The 27882-nt window shown below is 35.4% G+C and overlaps 1 protein-coding gene across 4 annotated transcripts in view; it reads left to right on the forward strand.

Moving 5' to 3' along the window:
• ERCC6L2 (ERCC excision repair 6 like 2) overlaps nt 1-26083 on the forward strand; it is a 53333-nt gene extending 27250 nt beyond the window's left edge. For 3 of the 4 annotated variants that reach the window (XM_032205430.1, XM_032205431.1, XM_032205432.1), the window contains 8 exons: nt 3514-3609; nt 4978-5077; nt 6044-6196; nt 6848-6928; nt 8445-9636; nt 10324-10478; nt 23959-24143; nt 24894-26083. In XM_032205430.1, the coding sequence (XP_032061321.1) occupies nt 3514-3609; nt 4978-5077; nt 6044-6196; nt 6848-6928; nt 8445-9636; nt 10324-10478; nt 23959-24143; nt 24894-25863 (2932 nt within the window). In that variant the 3' untranslated portion in view covers nt 25864-26083. Of the gene's footprint in view, nt 1-3513; nt 3610-4977; nt 5078-6043; nt 6203-6847; nt 6929-8444; nt 9637-10323; nt 10479-23958; nt 24144-24893 lie in introns of those variants that run through there. The other variant, XM_032205433.1, reaches the window with a different exon arrangement.
• Nucleotides 26084-27882: the final 1799 nt, after the last annotated feature.

A 27882-nucleotide genomic window follows, 5' to 3' on the forward strand; every position in this document is an offset into this window, starting at 1 on the left:
AATTCCATCAGGCCAGTAGATATAGATCATGATATTTCATCCTTGATCTTTATGGAAAAAGAGGTTTAGATCTGTTGGAACTTCTAGGGCTCATGAAGTAAAATTTGATTTGGAGTACTTCAGTTCTGCACTGGTGTTGCTGGGAGATCGCATGATTATTTGGAAGAAGAGAACGGTACTTTTCACAGAATCACAGAATTGTCTAAGTTGGAAGAGACCTCCAAGATCACCTAGTCCAAACTCTGACCTAACACTAACAGTCCCCACTAAACCATATCCCTAAGCTCTACATCTAAACGTCTTTTAAAGACCTCCAGGGATGGTGACTCCACCACTTCCCTGGCAGCCCATTCCAATGCCTAACAACCCTTTCGGTAAAGAAGTTCTTTCTAACATCCAACCTAAAACTCCCCTGGTGCAACTTTAGCCCATGCCCCCTCGTCCTGTCACCAGGCACGTGGGAGAACAGGCCAACCCCCACCTCACTACAGCCTCCTTTAAGGTACCCGTAGAGAGCGATAAGGTCGCCCCTGAGCCGCCTCTTTTCCAGGCTGAACAAGCTCAGCTCCCCTAGCTGCTCCTCATAAGACTTGTTCTCCAGACCCCTCACCAGCTACATTGCCCGTCTCTACATTGCCCTTCTCCTAGCAAGGGGCCCAAAACTGAACACAGTACTCAAGGTGCAGCCTCACCAGAGCTGGTTACAGGGGGATGATCACTTCCCTAGACCTGCTGGCTACACTGCTTGTTATGCAAGCCAGGATACTATTGGCCTTCTTGGCCACCTGAAGTACTTTTTAGTTTAGAAATACTTGCTGGAATTATTAACTTGATAGAATGTGAGAGCTTAGAACTTCATTGATGCTCCTTTGCCTAAAGAGAGGAAACTGCCTACAGACAATACTGAAGTCGATGTGGTGAGGCTCTATCACAATTTTCTGGAAGAAATAAGAACAAGTATTTGCACTTTAACAGCTAAGTTACCTTTCTCTGGGTTTTCAATGCTAGTCCTTACTTAGAATTATTCTGAAGGAATTAATTTAATGAAAATCTATTCCTCCTTCTCTTTTTTTTATTATATAGAGAGATTTGCTTAGATGATGATGATGGGTACAGAAATTTGTAGACTGTTTCTATCGTGAATAGGTATAGTATATGTTTCCATTTTGCCTGCAGGGTTCAGAATTACTGCCCATTACTGGACTGTTCATTGCTTTAGACGTGATTACAGAGCTTCATTTACCTTCACAACTATTGCAAATAATTCTATGTGCATTTAATCACACTGAAAGAACTCTCAGCCACAAGATCTCACTGAAACAGAACTTGTAAGCTCCAAAAGCATCTCAGTAAATACAACTAAGTAGTCACAGCTTTCATGGAAACTTTCCTAATGCAATAGTGTTTTGTAACTTTTGAACATTGTGGTATTAAGTTGTCAGTGACAGGATACAAAAAAAAAAAGCAGTGTGCAGTCTTAAATAAAATGATCTTTTGAAAACAGTTGTTTGCAATAGAAATGTTATAAGGCCCTTAATAAAGGGCTTTTCATTCAAGTCATATTATACTAATTTGCATGGACCATCTTACAGTAATATGACTTAAACAGCTGATTAAAATGATATTTAAAATGGAGGATATTTTTTTTTACAATGCACAAACTAGCTACTGCATTCATTCTGTCCATGAAGGATATAGGTGGCATTGTTTTTCTGTTCTGGAGTATCTGAATTTTTGTGACATGCCTAAAATTATTGAAAGGTAAAATCTTTAGAACACTGAGTATCCTGTTTAGTTATTTTTTGCAGTTTGTCCATTTAACTTGCACTGAGGCTTTTCACTGAGAATTAATATTTCAGTTCCAACTACTGCATTTTTTTATGAGAAAGCATTTGGAAATATGTGTTGACTTATGCATCAGTCTGACTGCATGGTTGTCTTGGTAAGAGGAGAGTATGAATTCTGCCCTCAGTAAAAAGAAATACACCAAAATTCAAAAATACAGTAAATTATTCTGAAAAACACAAAGATTTTTATTCAACATTTCAAACGTTGAGATTGCTCATCTTCCAGAAACCTCCATTAATACTGGCAGGTTTTTATACCCTCAGCCTTTCCAGGGTTTATTAACACTACACCACGCTACACCTAGTAGGAAGAGACCACAACTGTGTTTACATTAGAAGAATATTCCATGTAAACCAGAAGGTGGTTGGGTTCTGTAAGCTTTTGGTTTCTGTTTCCATTCGTTCACTTCCCTGTAACCTTTATCTTTCTCACTGCTTTGAACAAGCAGAATGTAAAGTAATCTGTTAAACAGTTGTTTGGTAAATTGTATTGAGTAGACTTTTAAGTCTTGCAATAAGTCTTTGAGAAAATCCCATTTTCAAATTATTGCTGCCTATGACAATGTAAACAATTGTTCTAGTACTTAAATGCTATTATTTAGCTTGTAGTTATATAGAGAAGTCTTTGTCTTTTCTGTAGGAACATTAGTTGAGACAGTGGAAAAGAATGTTCAGTATATGCTTGTTTTGCAGTTGGATGAGAAGTTGTATTTTCCTCACTGTGGTTCCTATCAATTGATACAGCTATGCACATTTCAAACTCAAGTAACTGAGCAGTTTTGTTGGATTCAGCCAGGGCATTAGGTAGTTAGTTACCTCAGGTTAAATGTATATTCTAATTCTCTTCTGGATTGCAGGCTTTACCTGTAATCATGCCACAGCTATTTAATTATGGTGATTTAACTGGTACCTCTGCAACTCTTTTCCCCAACAGTAGAAATTTTTTTTTTACAGGGACTTTTTTTTTTTTTTTACATGTAATGTATACGAGTATTGCTCATACACAGATGTGTGGCTAGCTTTATTTTTAGCAGTTGTCTTAAATACTGTACAAATAGACTGGTGAAAGTTGTTCATTCTTCTAGATGCAACTTACCCTAGATTTTGACCAGTTCAATCCAAGAAGTATAGCACTATTGTTAAGACCATGTACTGGGACTAGAGGAAATAAAATTCAATGCAGATGCTTAAGTCCCTCTTTGCTTAAGCTATACTTCTCCTGTTTCTGTTATGGGTCTGTAATATTAATTGCTAAAAATATGGTTATGAATTACAGTATACTCCTTGGGGGAATTGGGCTGCATAGCTCTCAGCTTGCATGAAGAAGTCAGTATTTCTACTGTAGTGAAGGTCACAGCAGTTGGTTGTGACTGAATGGGTCATACAGTTCGTAGTCATCTTGCTACTTAGGTGAGGAGACTGCATCTCACAGTAGTGGTTATTTAAGTGCTTGGAGGCAGTCAGCTCAACATTAGCGCAGAGCTGTCAACACAGCATTAACACAAAGCCATGCCCCAATTTCCAGTATCTCTGTAGTGCTGATTTAATGAGGCAAGGAAGATTCATGCTTATATGGACCTAATACGTTGGGGGGGAGGGGAAAAAAGTGTTGTTCTTGCTATCACATAATTCTGTCGATTTTGTTTGGTTTGTTTTATGTTTTTAGGGCTGGTGGACTGGGTCTTAATTTTGTGGGTGCAAATGTTGTAATACTGTTTGATCCAACATGGAACCCAGCAAATGATCTTCAGGCTATTGACAGGTATATTCTCAAAATGCGTAACGTGAACTATATTGTACTCTTGTTTTGGTTGTGTAATCTAATTGTCCAACTATAATTTTTCTAAGGGAAGACATTTTTTAAATAGTCTGGCTTATCTGTAAGACAGTAAGAAATGTCTGGTTAAATTATTTTTTTTTTAGCTTTGATGTTCTTGTTTTTAATCATTATTTTGTATCTTATTTAATATCTTAATCTTGTATTTTATTTTCCATTTTATTTTTGTGGCACCATTACAGTTGGTTCATAAAAAAAGTCATAGTTATTGTAACTCTTTGTTATCTCTAAAAACAAGTGCTTGGGTAGAGCCGGATGGCATTTTTCCTGTGTTTGTCAGGGCAAAGTACGTTGTCATTGACCCTAGTTCAAGTGATGTTTTGAATTCCAGAATCCTTTAAGAAAAACATTTATGTTCTTTTCTACCACACCCTTGTGGAGATTAGTCTTTTACCAGCACTCACTTCCATGATAGTGTTCCTTTGTGGAGTATTTCTAGGAATCTTGGTTTGTCTTTCTAGGATCTTTGACCACAGGATGTTCCCTAGGAGTTCAGGACAAACATTTGAATTGTGGAAGTAAAGATCATTGGAAGCCTTAAAAATTCAGTAGATACGTGTATTTTCACGAGGAGAAACAAACTTATTTTTGTTGTCGCATCCAATTATGTAATTCTGCTTTCAGGATCTTTCTGATATCTAAGAGGTGTTTATGTGCACCTGTCCTACAGAAATACATATATCAGAAATGCGTGTTGTTGGAAGGGACCGTCTTTAAAAGAGTCTTCTTAAGATCACATTTCTATAAATTGGGTCAGCGTCTCATGAACTTCATGCATTGAATTTTCTGAATATAATTTGTTAGAAATCCCAGAATTTGCCATTTAGATAATCTACTGCCTGTTCATTAGTTATTTTTATGATGTTGTAACTTGCAAAGTGCTTTATAAAGTTAAGAAAGAACAGACTGCCCGAAGTAATCCATGATCTAACTCATGTATAATGCAAATACAAGAATATCTTGTGCAAGAGCAGATGCAGAGGGAGAGGGAAAAGACCCTGAAAAAACATAGTGGAAGTGTTTTTTAGAGAAATGAGAGACAAGCCTTGTGATACAAAGAGATGAAAGTTTTTGCAGCTGGATAGGACTTAGAAGAAACGTGGAAAACTAAGGATAAATGAAAAGGGAATTAAATACTGAGAGAGTTTGGAAAAATTGAAAAGTAACTCATAAATGATTTGGAGCATTCTCATTTTGTTGGAATGGTGATCTTTGTTTCACTGCCCTACAAGCTTGCTTTATTCTTTAATTATTTAAAAAAAAATGTTTTTTAATAAGTCACTTTCTTTAAAGAGCTTACAGGATTGGTCAATGCAAGGATGTTAAAGTGTTTAGACTGATATCCTTGGGAACTGTGGAGGAGATGATGTACTTACGTCAAGTTTATAAGCAGGTAAAGTTCACAAAGTATTTTAAATAAAAAGGGTTTTATAGGTGTTTCAGTTTTCATTTAGTTGACCTAGCCATGTGTCTGACGCAAATAAAATTGAAATCTAAAATACAGAAACTCAAATTATATATGTATCCTGAAGTATACTTTTGTGAATACCGTGCATAATTCAAGAACGATATAATCTGTGCCTTTGGTTGCTAAAGTTAAACTGTAATTTGGTTGTATAGTTACTGGCCTACATAGTTTAAGAGACGTGCTGTCTAGGAAAATGCCTATTCAATGCTAGAACTAGAAGTGAGTAGAGCTCAAGTACTACCAACAACTGAGAGACAGGTACAAAAAGTATTACATCTCTGGTATTCATAAAACCATAGTTTTGGCATTCTTTTTCTTAAAGTCAAATACATTATTCCAAGGACTGCACATTTTTCAACATTTGTATAAAACTAAATCTCCCCGACTTCAAGAATTCTTGAATTCTGCCTGATAAACTATTTACTTACATGTTTCTGTTTCATGTGGAAGGCTTTTTAGTCTCTTCTGTTTAAGCTACTTTGGAAGAGTACATAATAATTTAATTCTATTAATCTCTGAATATTTTATCCTGTGGCTGTGTTTAGTGTTTACTAAGTAAGTATACAATGCCAAAGGCTGTGTAAAAAAAATAAGTAGTCAAGATACAGAGGGAGTGTCAGTAGTTCTTATAGTAGGTATCTGATACTAGATAACAGTGAAGTAAAATATTTGAAATAGATGTGTATTCATTTATTCAGTAAAACTAAGCAGCTTCATACTATACCACAGTCTATTATACCACCATCTGTCAGGGAAATTAAAGCAAAATATCCTCCCTTAGGAATTTCTGCTGTCTCTAACTAAAGCTGTGTATATAACATAGATGCCAGGAAATTCTGACATGTTGTTGGAGCAAACACTTCTGAAATCTATTGTGTTGTTCTGTTTTAGCAACTACACTGCGCGGTGGTTGGAAGTGAAAATGCCAAGCGGTATTTCGAGGCAGTGCAAGGATCAAAGGAACATCAGGGAGAGCTTTTTGGGATCCATAACCTTTTCAAACTCAGGATTCATGGGTCTTGTCTTACCAAAGAAATCCTAGAGGTGTGAAGTCTTTCCCTTTCACTTTTGGTTATTAGTTCTATATTTTTCCTTTCTCATGAGATATTTTGTCAGAATTTTGAATGGAAGCACTTTACAAAACAGAATGGTGAACCTTAACCATGTTTCTTGGTAGTACCTTAAATGAAATAGGCCTGCTAATTTCTCTGCAGAATATAAGCTGGAAAAACTTCCTTAAATTTTATTGAACAGTTTTTTGATTTGCTTAAGGTTGTTTTTTCTCTATGTTACAGGAGGGAGTTGTACAACTGAGGTTTCATATTCTGTAGGCTATTGTCCCAGTTCCAAAACATGTAGTGCAAATTATTTTTAAGTAATTATTAATATATATAATTGTAGCAAGTATTCTGCTGTGGAGGAAGAAAGGTGTAAAAAAAATATTGAAACCGTGTAAGATACAATTTATACAATAGGTCAATTTTCCCGTGGGTTGTGTGCTCCTGCAGGTCATGGGTTTGGATCAAAAGAGAAGTAAGTTTATTGCTAAAATGCAGGTCTTTGTCTGGGGTTTGCTTATTATACTTTAGATGCCTATACCTCTATAGTAAGGGAAAAAAATATATTGTTAGGTCTGCCTTTGTTAATTTGAGAGGATACAATTTTTGTTCTCTATATATTTTTGATTTCTTTTAGAGGGAAGGGCGAGTAGAAGCGGGAGTTATGACAGCAACTACTTGGCTAAAGGAAGAGTCTCCTCCATACAGCTCAGAAAGGGTGAGTTATCTCTGTGGGATACAGGGCAGAGTGTGAATGTCTCTCTAATTTGTGACACTACAGTAGCAAATGTTGTCGGTACGTTGTTAGGCTGGTAATGCTTTTACATGTGATTGCACTTGCCGTCTTTCATTGGCTGCTTGCCTTTTGTTGTACATATTATAAATCATTATATAATGTTCTGCTGTCTGGATTTACAATAGAATATTTTGAACATCTGGTGTTACAGTGTTCTGTGACCTTTACAGTACTTCGGTATCATCAGGCTCAATGAAAGTTTTACTAACATGCTGTTACTATACAGCAACATTCTTTTCTGATGGATTGCTCTGTACTGCCTTAAGAGCGATAGCCTTATGCTATCACAATATGACCTGCTATAACAACCAGTCATTTAAGAATCTGGCACCTACTGCTCTTTGGAAGATTTTGGTTAGGTAATTGTGGAAAGGAATAGAGTTGTTTCAGAGGATTGAAAACTTGTTTCAGGCTTTTTGGCCCTCTGTGGAAGACATGGGCTATTTAGTTGATGGACTAAAACAGCGATTATTGTATCAGTGGTTTGTTCAGTCATGGCTTTTTAATTCAAGTAATGAATCTATAGGCTTACTTCTGGAACCAGAGAAGTTTTTCTTTAAAGGCTAGGCTTAAATGTAAACATTTTATTTATTTATTTTTTTGACCGAACACTATATTAAGTTGATTTGGGAAATAAGCAATAGAGTCTAGAATATGGCCTCTAAGGGTGAAAATATCATATCACAGCGAATTATACTGAAAATTAGCTGCTATCTCTTATGTTTTGGAAGGGAGGTTCTGCAGGTAATTATCAATACTAATTTAAATCAGTGTGACTTCACAGTGGTCATGACCTCAAATTGGACTTGGTGACACAATTTTTGGGTTATGTTAAATACTCTCACAGGCAGGATTGTATCAAGATTAATATATTAAGCTGAACTTTTAAAACTTTTTTACATGAAAAAAAGTTGAGTATTTACCCTCTGACTTCCCATTTACATATTGTCACAGTTCTTGTCACAGTAATATACAATTTTAGAGCTGTACTCCGGACTCCTATAGGTTTTTAAGTGTTTTAAGGTTGCCTGGAGGTAATTTTTGTTGTATTGCAGTAGGGTTCAACTAATTTTAGAGCAGAATCTTAAGTACTTACAACTCATTTAAACTGTTAGCTGCCTTATACAAGGAGGTTGACCATAGTGCAATGAGATTTTTTATGAATACCATTCATAAAAAGGCTTTTTTATGGCTTGAATCATTAAGTCACTTTTCAAACTACCTTTGAAAGATGGAAAGTTGCAACAAGATTAGTATAAACTGAAAAAATATGGGTGTGAATTAGGAAAACGAATGTTGATTTAGAGTATGCTGCCCACTGCTGAGATGCATTAACAATTTTTTAGTGTTGTCTTCTTTATTGTTCTGCTAAAGATTTTGTTCTGCCTCACCTTGTTTGTAGTATCTAACAGCTATAATCTATTTTTCTTTTTTTTAGTATGAACGACCAGACTTTGGAGGAGATGGAGATCCCCCAAACTCTAAGGCACAGTTAGAGAGAGAAGAAATAGATCTTCATAATGATTTTAGTGATGATGATATGCTGGAAATTTCCATGAAAAGAAATGACAGAAAGAGGCCTTGCAGTGCAAATAATTTAACAGTAACAAAGGGACAGCTTTCCTTAATGCAGTGTGGTTTTTCTAAATTGTTGCAGAGTGAAATTGAAACTACCAAAAAAAATGATAATGACAACTCTTATCATTCAAGTTCTGATGGTCAGACTACAAGAACAAATGTAAATAGCAAATGTACTCGTGTTCAGAAACATCTAAGCCATGTGCATGTTTCAGAGCGCAGCAAAGCTGCTCAGTCACCAAATGGAACTGACAAACAAGAAATGTGTAGTGCAGATTGGCTTGTTTTATCAAACTCTGAGGAGGAAGAGGATAGAGAAGATGAGGATCAGTGCATTTCAAAGCAGAATGATGTAGTGATGGAAACTGAAAGTAGTTCTGAAGAGAATGATAACATTATCTTTCCAACCCAAGTTTCAGCATGCCACCAAGCAATGCTTACTAAAAGAGCTGAAATACACAGATCACTGTCTGAAAATCCTTTAGAGTCAGCAAAAGATAGGTCTATATTTAAAAGAGACTGTAGGCAACTTGGATTCTGTAGTACTGAATCAAATGTCAGCAAAATCAGGTCTTCTGAAGATGTCAAGAACAGTGCAAGAGATTTGAAAGGTGCAAGTGATGTGAGTGATGAGTCTGATGATATTGAAATTCCCTGTAATTCTGAATCGGAAAAGTTGAGAACTTCCAGCTTTCCAAGACGGAAACAAAGGCATGCCCATAGCAATGAACTCGGTAACTGCTCCAAATCTCAGCTGCAAGCGAAACCCAGTAGAAAAGAAAAGGAAAGTGAATCTCAGAACATAGATGAATTTTCATCCTCTGAAGATAACTTACCAGTTGAGAAGATTCATGCCAGAAAGCAAAGCTATAAGTGTAAAAGCCAGAGACAGACAGTTCGGTTTGGGTCCAAAATCCTCCATCCTATTCAAGATAGAATGTGCACTGTTGCAGAAAAGAAGTCCAGCAGTTACGCTGGGCATAAAAGTTATGCACATAAAGCAGAATTTGACCATCAGGATCACGAAGTGGAATCGATGGACAAATATTTAGGTAACTATTCATTTAATTACCTTGCTTTTCTTTAATCTAGAGTAGTAATGTGTTTAATTTACCACTGTTGGAAGGTTTTAAGTTCTTTTGTTCATTATCTTGTAACAATGTACTAAGTTATCTCATAATGTCTTGCTGTTACTCTTTCTACCTGCTAGCCTTACTTTCCTGTCTTCTGGGGAAATGGGCTGCTCTGCAGTATTTTCTTGAACATTTACTGTCCATTGAAAAATGCTAGGATTAAAGATTTAATAAGAATTCACAAATTGAGCCATGTAAACAGTAAAGACTTTAAAGTCTTGAAAGGGATGGTAGTTTTTCCTCACATGTCTTAGTTTTTATTTATGTGACTTAAGAGTTTGAAATACCATGTAGAAGATTTGGTTCTGTTAGTGACTGAACTTTAAACATCAGTATTGCAGCCATTAAATCATGGACACTTTGAAACTTCTTTCTCAATCTGAAAAAGTCCCACACTGAAATGGCAGCAGCATTAAACTGGATAAATCTAATGATTGTTGTTAATTTCACAGAGCAGGGAAACCTAGGGCTGAGTGAAATAATAACAAAAGTTACAGCTTTCAAGTAAAACCTTTTTAAGATACGATATGCTTCTTGAGGATAACTGTGTACCTTAAGAGTTTTGGAATAACCAAGATCTTTGATATCATTCTCCTAATATTTCAGATGGTGTTCAGGAAGTGGCTTATATACATTCGAATCAGAATGTGGTTGGATCCAGCAAGGCTGAGAATCACTTGAGCCGGTGGGCAGTGCGAGATGTATTTGAGTTGAAGCAATTTTCCCAGCTCCCTGCTAATGTAACAGTCTGTAGTGCCAAGGTAAAGAGAAATGTTTGGGAAATGTTGGTTTTAGTCTATTTTTATCCTCATTTTTCATCTTAAAAAGCTGTAACAAACTTGGTGGTTTTTTTGTTAATGGCCACTGTGAATGATCAAAGTCACCGAGGATGGGAGGAGGAGGAGGAGAAGGGTCAAATGGTGGTCTAATAAATTACCTTTTTTTTTTTTTTTTCGTATTGGTCATCCCTGAAAGAGTTGGGAATTGAGCAACAGAGCACCCCTCTGCGTGATTTTTCTCTGAGAGAAACAGTAGGAGTAAAGATTAGGTGTTCGAAATCAAATTCTGTGCCATGTTGCTCTGATTTGAGGCTTGAAAAATCTTCAGTTTGACCTGGATTCAGTTAACAAAAATCCAGTTTCCACAGCACATGCTAAAATCTCTGTGGCATGGAAAGTCAAACATTAATCAGTTCGAAGATTTTTTTTTTTTTTGAGGGTGGAAACATGCAGTTGCTGTAATGGGTTAAATTAATGGTCATTAGAGTCTGCGCTTAATGTCTGAAACATAAAACTAGAGTTTACTGGGAGAGCTCCTTTGCAGCAACAGATACGTTTTAAGTTTTTTGTTGGTCATGCGTCTTTTTAATTACATTTGGAATACATACAATCTGGAATAAATTCAGGTACAGTTTGTGTATTTTTATTCTTATTACAGAGTGGTTTTAATCTACTCTGATTATCTGGACGCTTTGATGTTGTTTGCATTGTAATAAACATTTGCATTTTCCTAGACTGATCCTTAAGATAAACCACAACCATATAATAAGTAATTCGTGAATAACCAGTTTAGTCTTTACAAACATATTAGCAATCACTGTAGGAATTGTAGATACAAGATTTTGTCGTTCTAGGATGTTGAACATCCACAGTGGCTAAAAGAGTTTCTTCCAGTGTTGTTGATGTACTGTAACTAATAGAGCCATTAGCAGGGATGCCAAAGAATTTTTACACTGGGAAGATCAAACCAGGCCAACTGTTGTAAAGTGAGGCCTTTCAATTCCAATACATTTGCATTAGAATGTCCCTTCTTAACAGAAAAGTAGGTCAAAAATACTCAGGAATGTAGAAAGATGCTGTCTTAATGGGTGTTGCTGGTAACATTAATAAAATTAAATATAAATGAAAGAAAATGTTGAAAGGACAACTTCGAACAACTGTGTGTTGATCCATCTCTCTCAACATTTATTTTGTGAGAGTTCAGTTGTATTGTTTGTGCAGTTTACCTATTATTACCTAGAGCCTGTGTGACTACAAATATTATAAATTTATTTCTCTTGTTTAACTTGTCAGTTTAAGCCATCTATTCTTTGACTCAGAAGCAATGGTAGTATCAATTCTCTTGGAGATTGAATGAGGCAGGAAGATATCAGTAATTATGGAGAAGGCTGCCTCTTGATTTCAGTTCCTGTTCTTGCTTTGACATAGAAAGCATTAATCTAGAAATAATTCCTCTATGGCTGCCTATTCTTAAACACGGAGCTTGGAATTCCTTGTTCTGTGCTTTTTTTTTTTTTTTAAAAAAAAGCTGCTAAAGCCTCATAAAATCATCTGAAAAGAGTATCTACTTAGAATATAACTTTTATTCTGTTCATTTATTCATTATTTTAGTTTCAAAACGTTTTCTATGAAAAATATGATCGTTTTTGCTCTTCTGGCCATCAGACCATTTTTCAATTAATTTGCATTAGTTGAAGTTTGGTTTCATTGTCAGAGCAACTAATTCATCGTAATTAAAAAGCTGATTGCAAGTGAAGCTTACCGAAAAAGATTTCAACAGATTAGTATTAGATGTAATACTATTTTAAAAATACAGCTAAGTTTCCATCACAGTTTTAGGGAAATGGTGATAGTCTTAAATGCTGGAATCTTAACTATAACCTGATAGTTCTTGAAAGAAAAACAGAATTTCTGATAACTGAAATTTCTCATTTATTTTGATTTCTAGCATCATTATTCTAACAGGGACTAACAATTATTGTATAGCTGTTTCTGTTTACTTTGAATTATCACTTTTTTAAACAGAAGTTTTTTTATAGTTATTTTATATTGAAGCTTTATTTGAGAGCATCATGAAGACCTATGAATGATATGTCCTTTTTTAAAGTACATTTAATCAAATTTTCTGATTTTCTACGTAAGACTGATCAGAAATTGGTATTTTCAATTCATAAGTCTCTTTTTGACGATCAAAATATTTTTTATGCTGTTCAGTTTATCTATGCCAACTGTGTCTTCCTGCTTTGATCTACAATCTGTCTATAATAAGGTGTTTCTGCCTTTAAATTTATTTTACTTTATTTTTAAGAAATGACTCTTTTGGGAAAGGAATGCAAAAACATTGAAAACTAACAGAGCATTCAATTGAAGTGGATGTGTTTTCTGTTTGGAAATACTGTTTTTTCCTGCAGATCTCAAAGATTGACTAAAGCATTTTTCTTTCTACTTATGTATGAATCTAGAACCACAGGAGTAGAAAGCAACAACATAATAAGCATTAAGTAATAAGCAAAAATAATAAGTAATAAGCAACTAAGATGGCCTCATCAGAATATTGACATTTTGTTGAATTCATCTTTTTTCCTATCCACAGTGGATAAACTAGGTTTATTAGTCCTTTATTGCTGAAGCATGGAGACTAATGTAGGCACTTAAGTTGCCCACAAGTTACAATACGCATGAGGATCCTGGGGAATCGAGGTAGAAGGTTAGGGAACAGGAATTTTTTGTTAGTCAAAGAAAGCTTTACAGGAATTTAGGAAATTGTACTTAAGAACATGGGTAACTAATGAACTGATTATAAAAAGTGTAAGATTTGAACTTAAGGATAGGAAAAGGTGTCTTGTTGATGGTTTCTTTCCTTAATTTGACTTCAGAAAGTCTGTGAGATCTGGGCAGTGGGTATTAATGTATGTTTTTTGAAGTGTAAGTTTCAGTTGAGCATGTTTTCTATCCAGTAAGGAATAGTCAGTCTGTCCTTAATGTTACTTGTGCTATGATTCATGTATCATCTGCCTTTTCTCTGATTAATGAAACATAGTATGTTAACCTCCTAACCTCCTCTACCTCTAAAGGCATTTTGAAACAAAGTCTTGGTTCTTTTCCACAAGAAACAGCTCTTGCTACTATTTCTTCTTGTTTGGTTTTTGCTCCAGTGTCCAGAACTGGGCTGATAGACACCTCTAAGTCTGTTGCAGAGCTTTTGACTCTTTCTGCAGAGGTGTTAGGGAACACGGTCATACTCTCAATTCTTGTTTGTTTTCAAATGAATTGTACAAACTGGCTAGTTTAGCTAGAACATCCACTCTTATAATAGGGTATTCTTGTTTAGTGTGGATATCCACAGATTCTATGTGATGGCTGAAAATTAAGTTGGGTTGGGTAACAGCAAACAGAATATGAAGCGTGCCATCATGAAATGAGAGTAAAACATGTGAGAGCTCTCTCAAATTCTCAACTGTGAAAAATTAGATAAAATCTAAAAGTAGTAAAAGTAACAAGATGATATACGCATTAAGTAGACAAACGAGAAAGTAAACCACATCGTGGATGAATATTACTAGCCAAACTGAGTCCTGTCCAGTATTTGAATTAAGGAAAGATAACCATTTGAAGATAGTTTGAATATGACAATGGAAGAAGCAAGCAAATGTCTTTATCACATGCTCTTGAAGAAACTAAAAGATACTGTATTTTGGGGAATATCTACCCTTTGTCTGATGAGGTCATCAGAATGCATAAAAATGGAAAATGCTGTAGCTGTAGGTAAGATGAAGTGATGTTTCCAGTGAAGAGAGAAGCTGTTGTCATCTTACAGAAGGAGCTATCATAAATAGACATCTGTAGCAGTGTATATCTGCTTTAACTTTAGTTTTCAAATATAACAAGGAATGCACTTAAAAGATTAGAAATTTTAATTTATTTACTTTAGATAGACATAGTACTTATACATTTAGATATCCCTTAAAGGCAGAAAACTGGAATTATGGTAACAATATTTTAGCCTCCTAACAACAGTTTCTGAGTCATACACATTACCTAGTGTCTGAAAATTGTCCAAATTCTGCCCATTGACCACAACTGGCAGTGTCAGATCAATGTAGATTTGGGGAAGAGAGAACAGAAGAGCAGAACGTACTGTTATATGATGTCTCCCAAAGAGCTGATGTTTCTGATAGTGCTATTTATGTGAAAGGCATTGAAGTGTCAATAGGAAGAGGTGTTTAAGTTCCTTGTTCCATGCAGAAATGTGGCAAACAGCTGTTCTGAACAAACTTTGAAGATATAGATTATATCTCAAGTAATTTCCACTAAGTCCATCCTCTGCAGGTTCTGGGCTATGCAATGTATTTTTAGCACTAAGTCTTTCAGAGACCAGTTAAGTGTGTCTCTCAGATTGCAGTTTGCAGGTCAGCTGTCTGATACCATGATGCAGAGAATATCACACCAGACTTCAGTGTTCTAAACTCCTGAGTGGAAAATGCATGTCATTTAGTGTGGCAGATATCTACCACAGTAACAACTACTGAGAACTGTTCTTTGCAGCTTCCTTACTGATACACTGGATAGACTTCATCTGCTATTTCACAGTAGATTATTTCTAAGAAGGATTTTCTGATATTTCTTATAGAACTATGAAGGAATAAGATTATGTTAAAAAAACAAAAAAGATACTAGAGTAACAATCTTGTTTGCTTGCATTTTCTGTGTTGTTTTTAGGCTGCTCTAATGCCTTTGAATCATCTTCATTCCGCATTTTATTTTTGATTCAAATCTGTTTATACATCTGTGCAAATAGACTTGGTTAGAAATTCTCTTTTTATCAAACAAGTGAAGAATTGTCTATTACTTCATCACTATCTATTAAAAAATAAGTTCTTTATTTGGGTTTTCAGCTATCTCATGTAACTACAGAAAAAAGAATATTGAAAACAAGCACTTCTACAAAAAATGTGAAAGAAACCTCTAGACCAGACATGGTGGCCTTTTAAAGCCAGAGTGTAATTTTCAGACTAGGTGTACAGTTATTTCAGCCTTTCAGGAAGCAAACAAAGAAGTCTTGAGATTCATTCATGTGATACTTTGTTCAAAATTCTTCTGGCATTGTGAATTTTAGGTAAAAATGAAAGTGTTAACATTTTCTCTGAGATCTTAATCATCAATGAAGTATTTGAGAGGTTTTTTTCCTGGTGGGTTCCAGGTTCCAAAGCAACCTGCAGTGTAGGGGCTTGTTACTTTGTTTTTTTGGGTAACTTGCACTGTTTTTTGTGAAGCTTTTTCTTAGGTACAATAAGGAATAGAAGCCTCCCAGAGTCAAGATTAAATATCTTCTAATGTTTCTAGTCTATTCTGAATTAAATGACTGCATTCCTTAATTAATTCCCTAATTAATTGGCAAAAACAACCCGTGTGAAATATTTTACGCAAGTACAGAAGTCTGAAGTAGGCTTTCTTTACTTGTTGTAAAGCTGAACTTGTGAAGTATTTCTTCAATAGGAATCCTGGGAAGGGGGGAGGGGTGAAGAGAGGGGGCTGAAGCCTGGGGAAGACTTTACAGAAGGCATAATGTGTCATAATAGTCAAAAATAGGAAAAGGGCATACTAAGTAAATTGAAAAAAATGATGATGTCCCACATTAGAGCTAACTTGCCCTTTTTAATACGTGGAAAAGTATTAGTCACATAGAACTTCTACTGTACCTGTTGAATATGTGGAGTCTTTTTTTTTTGTCAGCCAACTGTATGTTTTCAACTTAAGTTTACTTAGTTTTACTGAAAAGAAATGTACAAAGACAGCCATTCAATTGAGGATTAATCACTATGGCAACAGAAATGTGGTGCCTGGAAAGGGGGAGGATGTATTCTCCCCTCTGCTTCCTGCCAGCTGTCATATTCAACCTCTGTGGCATGAATTCAGGCCAAAATATAGACTGTGACCAGCTCTAAGAAACTATATCTGTATTTTTATAAATTGGTACAAGAATCACACTATAAAAGAAGACTTAATCCTCTGAATTGGATGACAGACATTTGGCAGTCTTGCCAGTGTTGGACAGAGAAATAACGGGATGCTTTGTAGTAAAACCTGGATTAATGGTAAACCCCTCTTTATGTTATTGCAATGTGGTGTAAATGAGAGAACTAAGCATGCTGTCAGCCTGAGAAAAAACGTGCCCTTTGTATTTCCAATGCAGATTTAAGTGCTGTTGAGAATACTGTAAATAAAAAAGTTGTGTTATTAAGAATTTCTCTTTATTGTATTTGTATTGCATTGACATTTTGTAGATTATTTAAACAAAGACTTTATATCAGTTATAGTAACTCTGATTGCAGTGTGTTTGCACAGCTTTCAGGTTCAACAAGTTTAGATAGTTGTTTACAATGAGTAGGCTTTGGGGAGATAACATTCCATTATGCTTGCTCTTCTGGGATGGGGAATGCCATTCAGCTTTAAAGTAATTGTTCCCAAATGATTGGCCTGTAATGCTGCTTTATTGAGATTACTGTTTCAGTTTACAATGGAATTAACTATTTCAGTATGGTGTAGGTATTTTTAAATTTGGTCAGCATGTAAGTGACATTCTGCGATGTAAGTTGCATTTTCTTTATGGTGTACATGCCTGGCTTTCTGTTTTGCTGCTGTTTGATGGAGGGGTGGGAGTGGAAAAGAAGGTAGATGAAAATCCATAGACTTCTGCTGGAATAAAGTTAACCTTAGCTTTGAATTTTGAGATAGGTTGGTTATCTCCTCTCATCCAAACAGTAACAATAAGTGGCACATAATTTATGGCATTGTGTTTGTTGTGAAAAGGTCATATGGCTTATAAGAATTTTTTATTTTAAAAAACAACAACAACAACAACAAATTAAAAGAAACTGCTCCCAATGAGAAAATTTGCTGGTACTGTATTGGAGAAGAAACAGTGGAACTCAGAAGTAAATGCAAAACAGAAAGAAAGCACTCTGTCCTCATTTGACTTAGTAGGCTATTTTCCACTGCCAAGCAAAATACTAGAGTCTGTGTAGTCCTTAGTCTCTGTTTGGATGAGAAGAAAAAAAAAAAGTGAGATGAAGAATGGGAAAATATATACTGCTTTGATAAATTTTATTTTATCAGCAGGTGTAGCTAAATATTGGTCTATCCATGCTCTGGTAAACATAAAACTGCAAGTCCTGCTTTGTGTGTTGGTTGAATATTTTGGGGGACTAATAGGAACACTGGCTAAATCTAAGTCTAACTTTTTTCTTGTAGCTTGGATGGTATTTCAGCTATTGGTCTGCTATGATATTATCAAATATTAGGTGTCATAGAATTCATTTTAATTCAGAATTAATATAAATGCAATTGTTCAAGAGTATTTTAAAATTCCAGAGTAGGTTAGCTTTATTTTCTAGACAGTTGAGCTACTCAACATTAGCCATGCAATTACTTCTAATTCTCATTCTATAATCCTATTCTGCTAGAATGATAGATCAATTCAATCTGGCTAAGACTGTCTTTCAGTTAGGAAAGTTAAATTCAGAAGGAAAATTAATGTATGTGTTAAATTGATTTAATATACAGTAAGATGCAGGCATATTTCAAACTGGGATGTGTAAGTCACTATAATGCTTTGAAGTACATAATTTGTTCAGTATTGTATCATCTGTAAGTAGAAAAGCAATTCTGCTTTCTTTTAAAAATTGGGTGGAAGCATTCAGATTATTCCATGAAGATAGCTTTTCTATGATCTTGAGTGGAGGGACCTCAATTTTAGATAAACTATGTGAAATTTTCAGAGGACACTATTATACTCCATTTTCCTTGACATGTAAAATGATTTAGGAAGAAATTCTTGTTGGACATGAGTAGGTGTAGAACAGAGAAAATGAGACCAAAGACAAACAGGTAACGAACATTTTAGTCTGTTTATATATGATACGTCCTGGCAAGTATATAAAATGTAGACAAAGTAAAAACACTATCTAAGAATAGCATATATTCAAGAACAGAATATAGAAAAATCATACTTTTGGATATATATTATCCAAAAGGCTTCTGGGGAGTGGGGATGGGGAGAACCAAAAAAAAAAAAAAAAAAAGGAAAACTAATGGGGGAAAAAAGATTAACTAAAATAATATAGAATTGTAATTTGGATAGATACAGTCACTGGAATACAATGAGTATCACTTGGTCAAAATAGCAATTGCCCAATATCCGCTGCAACTTGTAATATACCTGAGAAATTGTCTGTTTTGTCGGGTTTTGAGAATAGTGGGAAAATGTATGCCATATTTTACCTTGCAGTTCTATTATTTGCTTGCATGCCAAATTTTAAGAGGATAGTCATACTGAACTCAGAGTTTTCATGCTTTTTTCTGATTGAGGTAACAAGGTATTTGAGAAGGCTATTCTTGTTCACTTCAGAAACAAAAATAAACAACAAAACTCTTCAAGGGATGATATCCTGGATATCTGGCAGCAGTGGTTTCCTGTGTAGAGAAAAGCTAGTAACACTGCTTCAGGTGTGAGTGGGGAAGTCAGAGATGGGAATTGCTGCTGTGAAGCAGTACCCGGCAAGGTACCTGCCATTAATGGTTCTTCAGTTAAACAATAGAAGAGGGGATGATACTCAGATGTCCTGCAGCTATGGATGAGGAGTAATTGTGCAAACATGTTTTCATCTTCAGGCTTCTGTAGGAACTTCATTATCCTCAAACTTGTTACTAAAGAAAATGCCATAGGCAAGAAGAGACAGCCTAAAAAAAAGTATTATCCCAGCACCAGTGTCTTTTTCTCTACTCATCTCACCCCTAGACTCTGCTCATCTGCTCTATCACACGTTGTCATCTTGCTGTACTTAAGATGAACATTGTTCTCTCTTGCTGTGCTTGAAGGAGCTACAGAGAAAAAGGCGGAAGTCACAGACCTAAAATGATCGGTCACATGTGAGGATGCTCATATGTGTATGTTTGCATTCACTGCTACAGGGCGCAGCCACCTCTCTGTGCCTGTAGCAGGAAGGACTTAGGTAGAAGTTTTTTGCCATCAAAAATAGACATGAATTGGCTTGGGTATGTGTATGCTGTTTTAAAAACTCCTGTAACTGTGTGGTGGCAGGCGCATGGAGCAATCAGATCCAAGAGCTGTTGGAATCTCTAAGCAGAAGTGACGGCTGCACTGTAGCACTTACATTTTTGCTTGATTCTCAGCTGCATGTCCTTGAAGAGCGTGAGTCTTTAAGTGTGCACTGATGCACACTGTGCAATACTTCAAAGGTGCAGGTGCCGGACTCATGGTTACAGCCCGTATATAGAATGCAACTCCAAGAAATTGGAACTTACTAGTAGTATCCAGAACCTTAGGTATAGTTTTATGAGTAAGACAAGTACCTAACAAATGAAGAAGAAATAGAGGAAAATACTTGCTGTGGCAGAAAGATAGGAAGGGTGTATATGTCATATTTAAGTTGAAAATCCCAGAGTTTAAATGGAACATGAAAGGTGAAAATGAATGGTTTCTCTGACATTTGTTCATGAGTGGTAAGAGTCCCAAGGTTTTCTGAATGCTTTTAAAACTGTTTTCTGCAAAGTTATGTAATGACCACTCTTCCTTCCTATTGCTTTATGTGAAAAGGCTCTTTAGAGCCAATGCAATAAATGAAGATGGGACAGGATAAGAAAATAAGTGTAAAACAAGAAGAAATGACTGTTTATTTACATGTTACTTTCCATCATTGACAATTACACTTCAGAATTTCATTTTACTGCTCTTTTTTTTACATTCCACACACACTCCTGCCCCTCCCCATTTACTGGGATGTTTTCTGCAGTGTAATCTTCTCTCATGTAACTTTTTTGAATCCAAAAAAAATGTTGCTTCTACTGATCAACTTGTATCTATAGCTCTTTGGGTGTGTTATATACATGCCTGTGTTTGAAGATAAATTTTTTATTTCTCCTAAGCTTTGTGCTGAGATTTTCTTGGCAAAGAGGAATGGCAGAAGTTTGAAGACAGTAGTAAAAATATAATGTTCAGTAATTCAGTAATACATTAGTACTTTTTGGCTTTGATAAAAGGAATTTAGGTGTTACTTGTTTCCCATGCCAATGTGAAATGGCTAGAGACAGGAGAAAATGTGAAGAATGCAGTAACATATAAAGGTGTGTTACAGGTAATTCAGTATATGTGCACTTAATTTATCAGGTGACCAGTGAATAAGTGGTGAAGTTTAAAGGGAAATTTGTACTTTGAGCAGTGAAAATTTCTATGTGTACTTTAAGTATTTAATAAAGCCTCCTTTTGTAATTGCTGTCAATCCTTTTTAAAAAAAGATCTTCTAAAATACATTTGGGATCCACTAATGATTGCTTTAGCTTTACATCATGTATTTCATAAGGCTAATTAGAAGATGTGCACTGCAGTACACACAAAAAAAAATGAACACAGTGATGTGTCTGATGGCGTAATGTTTGGCAAGAATTCTTTTTCATCAGCATGTTCTTTTAAGAAGTTCAACAGCACTTGTGGTTATTTAAGTAAAATAATTAATATACAATACTATAAGATAAGCAAAGGTAAAGTGCACTTCCAATGCACAGAACCCTTGGGGTGAAGGATTTTTCTTTCCTGTATTATTCCCTTCTTCAGGTCATAAATTTTTGAATGGGAAACCCTTTGTATGAATACATTGTTGAATGTGCTATTGTCAGTAATGTAATAACAACAGTCAGAGGTTCCTAGCTGAATGAGATTCAATTGATTTGTCTTACTTTGCAAGATTGCCTGAGGCATATGACGCACATGATAATTCAGATTCACAAGACCAGGTTTCTAAAGTCAAAGTGGAATTGGATGTAGGAACAGATAACGGGAGGGACATGTGATGGTAGAGAAAGCACTTGAGAAAAAGAAAATAGCTGTCAAAAGGAATTTTTCATCATAAAATTGATTTGAATTGTTAAGTTAGAAGGCAAGTATTTAATGGGAATAAAAAAAAAAGGTTTTTTGAGAGGGAGGAAATAGTAGAATTAATCACTAACAGATGACATCAGATTGAAAAGAAAGCTAAGAAATACAGTGCTGAAGTGTTGATTGAAGTTTTAACTTTTTTATGGTAATGCAAGTAGAAAAATACAGGGAATATTTTCATCTATACACGTGGAAATGCTATCAGTAGCTTGAACATCAGCCATGTGTCATCCAGAGTAACAAACTTCAGATTGGACCTTTAGACAGTGCTGACCCATCGTGAGAAAAACTACTGAAACAAGTCTTTTAGTTCTACTGACAAAATGCTTAGGTATAAAATGCTTAGGCTTATCGTGCATACATATGTGTAGATATGTGTATACGAATATGAGTTTGGGGATGGATTTAAGTTGGCAAACTCTCAGAAACATTCTGAAATTCAAGAGAGCCAGTTGCGTTTCAGCCTAACTGGGTGCCATGTAACTAATTGGCCTTGCTGCAGAGAGCTGTGATAAGATTTTCAAGAGTAACTCACAGTGGCCCTTAACTCTCACAACTCTTGGGATGACTTGTTTCCACTAAATTTTTGTAGAGTCAGCAAAAATCTTTGAGCTGCTAATTTGGGTACAAAAGGAGGAACTGTCTGTGTGTATACAGTGATATTTTGCTGTTTCTTTCTGGTTGGCAGTGCTAGTCCATGCAGTTAAGTTTTGTACTTCCTGAAGTAAATATGCCATATCTGAAGTTATTTACAGTTAGCAGTTTTCAACAGAAATTGCTTGTCTCTGCAGAATTATACAACTTCCGGTATGTCTACAAAATTTGCCTTTTTTTTTTTCCTCCAAAGAGTTTTTAATCTGTGTGTGAACAGATATGTAAACAAAGTGTTGCTGCCTTTTATACTTTGGTCTTGTTTATTAAGTGGTAGTTGAATGTACTTTTATGGAGGCTTTAAATACTTTTAAGACAGGCATTAACGTGGTCAGGCAATTATTATTAGATTACACAATCCTAATTTCCTGACAGAGTGACAAATACCCTATGCATTGTCACAGTAAAGTCTGAGTTATATAACTATTTTGTCATGCCAAAATTACATCAAAACAGATATATTTCAAAACCGGCATTGGTTTGTTTTTTGTTTTTTTTTTCCAATATATTTTCCCGAGTAAGTTCTGTATCATCTATGCAAATGTGTTTTTTTTTAAAAGGAAAGAAACCTGTAAATATTTTAAATATATACAGAATTAGCAAGGTAACTATACAATATTTATGCGACAGATGATATCTGCTAATTCAGTGTTAATTTTGTTGCTATCACCATAATATTGAGATATAGACAGTTTTTAAAATCTTAATTGGAGCCTTAGTTTCAGTTTTGTTTACTGTAATAATGTATTGAAATTCTGATGTTTGGAATTGTGCATGTAGGTTAAAGAGTGAAAATCTATACCTGTAAGTCCCTTAGTATAAACTCTCTTTGTATGCTAGTTTGAGGTTACTTGCCAAAGTAATGGATTGGGAACAGATGTGCAATCCTAAAGCTCAAGAACATTGTGAACAGCCCATGGAAATAAAGGAAGTGGACATGGATCAAATAGAAACACATTGGGAAGAAACACTGTAGATCCAAAACCAAATTTTGAACTGTAGATGACAAGGTGTGAACATAGTTTGTGCTTTCATCTTTCAGATAGTATCAGTAGGGGGACTGAGGACGTCATTAAGCAGTTGTTTTTTTTTTCCCTGACCTCATTTTGGGGAAAAGATGGTATAGCTTTTCTGTTTTTCTTTGTTCCCCCCTGCCCTGTTCAAATGCATTCTTTACTGTTCATGTTGCCTTCTGAGAGAGGAGAGATGTGTACAAGTACAGTGTGTTTTGCTCTTATCTGTATTATAATGTAAGTAGAATGTGTAGTTTTTTTCTCCACTTTTTCAGGCAAGCATAGTGATACTTTCAAAAGTAACTTTATATGTTTTATAAATTGTGTGTTAGATGCCTTGATATTGACAAAAATGTTCTTATCTTAATTTCAGTATCTCTATTTGTATCACTATATATAATAATATATATTATCAGGAATTATTAGGAAGCAGAGAATCTAAATAATATTGTACCAGATAAATCAAGTAAGATATTGTTAAGACTATAACATACAGATAAATCTTTTTTCTTTTTTTTTTTTTTTTGCAATTATATTTGGAGGTTCTAACTGAGGTTTGGGTCCCATGGCATGAGATTAAGTATTTGTGTAACATCTGTTAGTGTATTAGAGAATTTTGTGATCTTTCAGTTATCCTAACTAACATGTTTGGAACAGTATCCCACTTCACTCTTAGAGAACTAAGACTTCCCTTCACTGTACCAGGAAGCTGATGACGTAACAGAGTTTACAATGAAGCTCTGAATCCCAGTCTTGGCACACAAATTCTTGAGCTTCAGAAGCAGTCATAACAACATTGTTTCAGAGACACAGTGGTTTTGACAATTTCCATGTCTTGTTTTGCTAGAAAGATGAAGAAAACTCTGAAGAAGAGATGTCGGGGACGAACATTATGAAAAGAGGGAAAGAAATGATGTTGAACAGTAAGCAACACCTCTATGTTGTGCATCCTGTGATCCAGAAAAACAAAAAAGTACACAGAGTGGGTTCAACCACCTTCTTGGTTGGAAAGACACCCAAAGAAATACGTAGGTGAGAATAAAGTAAAATTCTAGGCTTGAAATGTTACTGTTGTCTTTGGTTCAACCCTACTCAGGGAATACTGATGATTTTCTGTGGCAAGAGCAGAACTAATGGGATACTTCCACTCAAACTTTATGGAGTCGCATAATTGATTAATAAAACAAACTGAATCCACAAATCAGTTTAATGTGTTGGTTCGATCTGTCATATGTTATATGACACTGTGCAGATGTCATCACCACAGTATTCATGGTATGTGCACCATGCAGTATTGCAAACTAATGTTTTAGCTGTCTAGAAACAAGAAATGTTACAGTGAGAGCTTCTGACTGCCTACTGGTTTTGTCTAGATTTCATCACTTTCATAGACTGTAAAAAGATTGGACATTATATATAACTTTTTATCGTGAAACTCAGTATTTTTTTTAATATTTCTTTTAATATGTTTTTTCCCCTTCATCTTTGGAAAGATAAGAGTTTTTCTGTCTTATTTTTCCTTTTTCCCCAAATTCTTGCTGTCAATATTGATAATTAAATTCCATTGATACATAGATAGCCAGGTGGTATGTGGAAAAGAAAGTGGAAAGCTATTGCTAAGTTGGCAAATCTGGAATTCGGATTTGGTATATATTTTTAATTTGGCCTTGTGACAAGGAAATCACTATGATAGTTGGTATATAAGTCATTTTGAAAATTGCTTCTTTTGTTCCTAATTAAAGTTGTTGGTTATAAAACATTTTTTCTTTTTGATTATTACAGGAGACAATTTGAGGAAATGGTATCCCACTTCAATATGGGATCAGTGGAAGAACTTGCAGAACATATTACAAAAGCTACATCAGAAACACGGCAGAAGATGTTGAGAGAATTTTACATTTCGAAGCATCCAGAGGTGGAATCTTTGTTTCCAGTTGAAATACCAGCACAAGTTTCTCATGATTATGTGGAAAGAGAAGCGGATGCAAGAAACACCAGAAAAAGAAAATCTGTTGTTAATTTTGGAAGACTCAAGTCTAGACTTTCATCAGCTAAAGAACTTCTGAGTGGAACTACAGGAATGCAGAAACAGCAAAGCTGTGAAGAAGTAGAGCAACTTCACAGTGATTCCTGTTTGCAAGATAATGTGTGTGTTAAAAATACAAAATACAAACAATCACTCACTGATGCTACTCAAGATACTGAAAGGAGAAACAGTCAGGCATTCAAGGATTTTATGGCATCTGGTTCATTAAGCAGTAAATCAGAAATAATTGAGGTGCTGTCTGTAAAAAGCTGTGAAGAACAGCAGGATTCAGAAGTAATAGAGCTGCCAAGAAAAAGATCCCTGTCTCAGTCAGAAAACAAGGAGAGAAAAGCTAAGACTTATAAGAAGTCTTTTGTGGACTTGCTTGGAGATACCTCTATTCTCAATGACCTCTTCGGAAATGGTGGAAATGAGCCTACGGAATCACCAAGGAGAATCCCTTCAGGGCAAGTAGAAAAATCAAAGGAAAGACCGAAAGACTTCTGGGACATGCTGAATGAGCAGAATGAGGAGAGCCTCAGAAAGCTCACGGACCTGGCAGTCATAGAGAAGCTGTGTGAAAGAGTACCTCAAGCAGTGACAGAAAAGAGAGGTGTGTGTGAAAGTTCTCTTTGGAAAAAAAATGAGAACTTTCTATGGAAAAAACACAGTACAGATGATCCAGATGAACCATCCACTGCTACATCTTGTGATGTAGTGAAATGAAGGTTTTCTACATGAGTTGGACTATAATTGTTTTAATTAAATGAACATTAAAATGTGTAGAACTTCTGCAAAACATGATACCTCCTTGAAATGAAATGTAAAGTGATGAATTCATATTTATGATGATACTAGTGTACATTTTACATTGACTAAATTGTACATTATCATAAGCTATGGCATACCATTTTAGATTAAATTCTTTTTAAATATTTTGAGTGCACTTCGCTTTCTTGAATCCTGATTATATTCCTAAAGTCGGTAGCAATGCTAAGCAGTTTTCCCCGTGTGCACATTTGCTACCCTCAGACATTGTGGCAGAATCTGAGTATGGTAACAGGATTTGACAAAGCAACTCTTCATATTTTCTGAGCTACTGAGGACTCGGAGCTTCCAGAGACAGGGGTGATTTCTAGACTGCAATGTTGTTGTTTTTTTTTTTTTATTGGATTTTGCTCAGTCTCTCTACAAAGCTTTGGAGCTTCTAATTAACTTCAGTATCCTGCGGCAGTGAGTTCCTTGGCTTAGTTGATGTGAAGGAGCACCAATTTTAGTTTGTTCACTGTCTTTTTCAGTGTGAGATCTACTGCATGTTAAATGATGTGAAGTGTCAAATTTCATGTCACTACATTTCTACCTTTTTTATAGACTTCAATGATGCCTTTGTCAGGTTATGTGGTCTGAACAATACTTTGGTGTTGAGAACTATGTAAGGAAAAAAGTTTCTATTTTCAAATGGAATAAAATATATTCTGACTTCTAGCAAATTTCAGGAAGAATGTATTGCCATTCAGTAATTGAGACTCATGGTGTCTTCATTTCATACATCTATTTGGTATGAAAAAATATAGGTGGTACAATAATGCAAAACAAGTATGGCTTATACTTGAAAACTGTCTTTCTTGCTCAGCTTAACAAATGAAACAAGCTTCCTTTTATAAGTACTGTATCCTGATTTTATTTAAAAGTTTTAACAAAAATGTTAGTTTTTATTTTATTTTTTAAAACTATGATATGGTATTTCATGTGCACTTAAAAAAAAAAAATGTTTTACTACTGTGTATATGGACTGTCAGGTTTTTGTTCTAAACTCAGGCTTGGGTAGCTTAAAAAAAAAAAAAAGTTGAAGAAATTAACCGTAATCTGTTGAGTTAATTTTGCTGTTGACACTAAATATTACTGTAAAGTGCATTGCAGCCTAAATTCAGCTTCTGCTGATAGTTGAAAGTTTTGTCAGTTGTGTTTCCCACTTTCAAGTCACACACTTCCAAGTCAGACCTTTCTATCAAGATGGTCCATTATCTCATCGATGTGTACGATCATCAGTTGAAGGAAGAAATGACTGAGTGCAGTAGGTGTGTGCACACCATCAATCCTGTCACTACTGGAAGCATAGGGGAATTTGTGCATAACATGGTCATATCCCATTATTTAAGCTTTGAACCTATTTTCAAGAGGGCAGAAGGGGGGCAGGTATGTTCTGGGTGGTGTTCTGGTTTCATAAGTAGGCATCATGGCACATGATGGGCCTCGATGTGGACACATCATTGTCTGTTGGCTCTACTGCAAGGGCTGCTGAAGAAGAGGCTGGGGTACAGCAGTGAATGCTTGAGGAAAGCACTGATGCCATTCCCAGCTTTGCACCAAATACATTTCAACCTCTGCTATGTAGAGTTCTCTGCAGATTTCTGTCTTTAAATGTAGGGTGTTTTGTGTTCCTCTAGTTTTGGCATGACAGCTGCTGTGTGCTCTTTTTGATCTTGTTGCTCTTTTTCAGCCAAGGCAAATATTTACGTGCGTTTTCTGCATTTGACTTCACCCTCCTACACAGGAATTGAAATGTGCTTGTATATGATCATAGTATCTAACATTAGCACTTCTCAGAACATCAAATTTATATACTATTACTTTCCACTCACAGCTTTCAGGGAAGATTATTTTTGTGTTGAACTTCTTAAACTTCCTTTTTGACCAACAGTTCACTAGTGGTATGTAGGGTTGCAGACTCAGGCACTTAAAAAT

This window comes from Aythya fuligula, chromosome Z, assembly GCF_009819795.1.
Source record: "Aythya fuligula isolate bAytFul2 chromosome Z, bAytFul2.pri, whole genome shotgun sequence".
Classification (NCBI taxonomy): Eukaryota; Metazoa; Chordata; class Aves; order Anseriformes; family Anatidae; genus Aythya; species Aythya fuligula.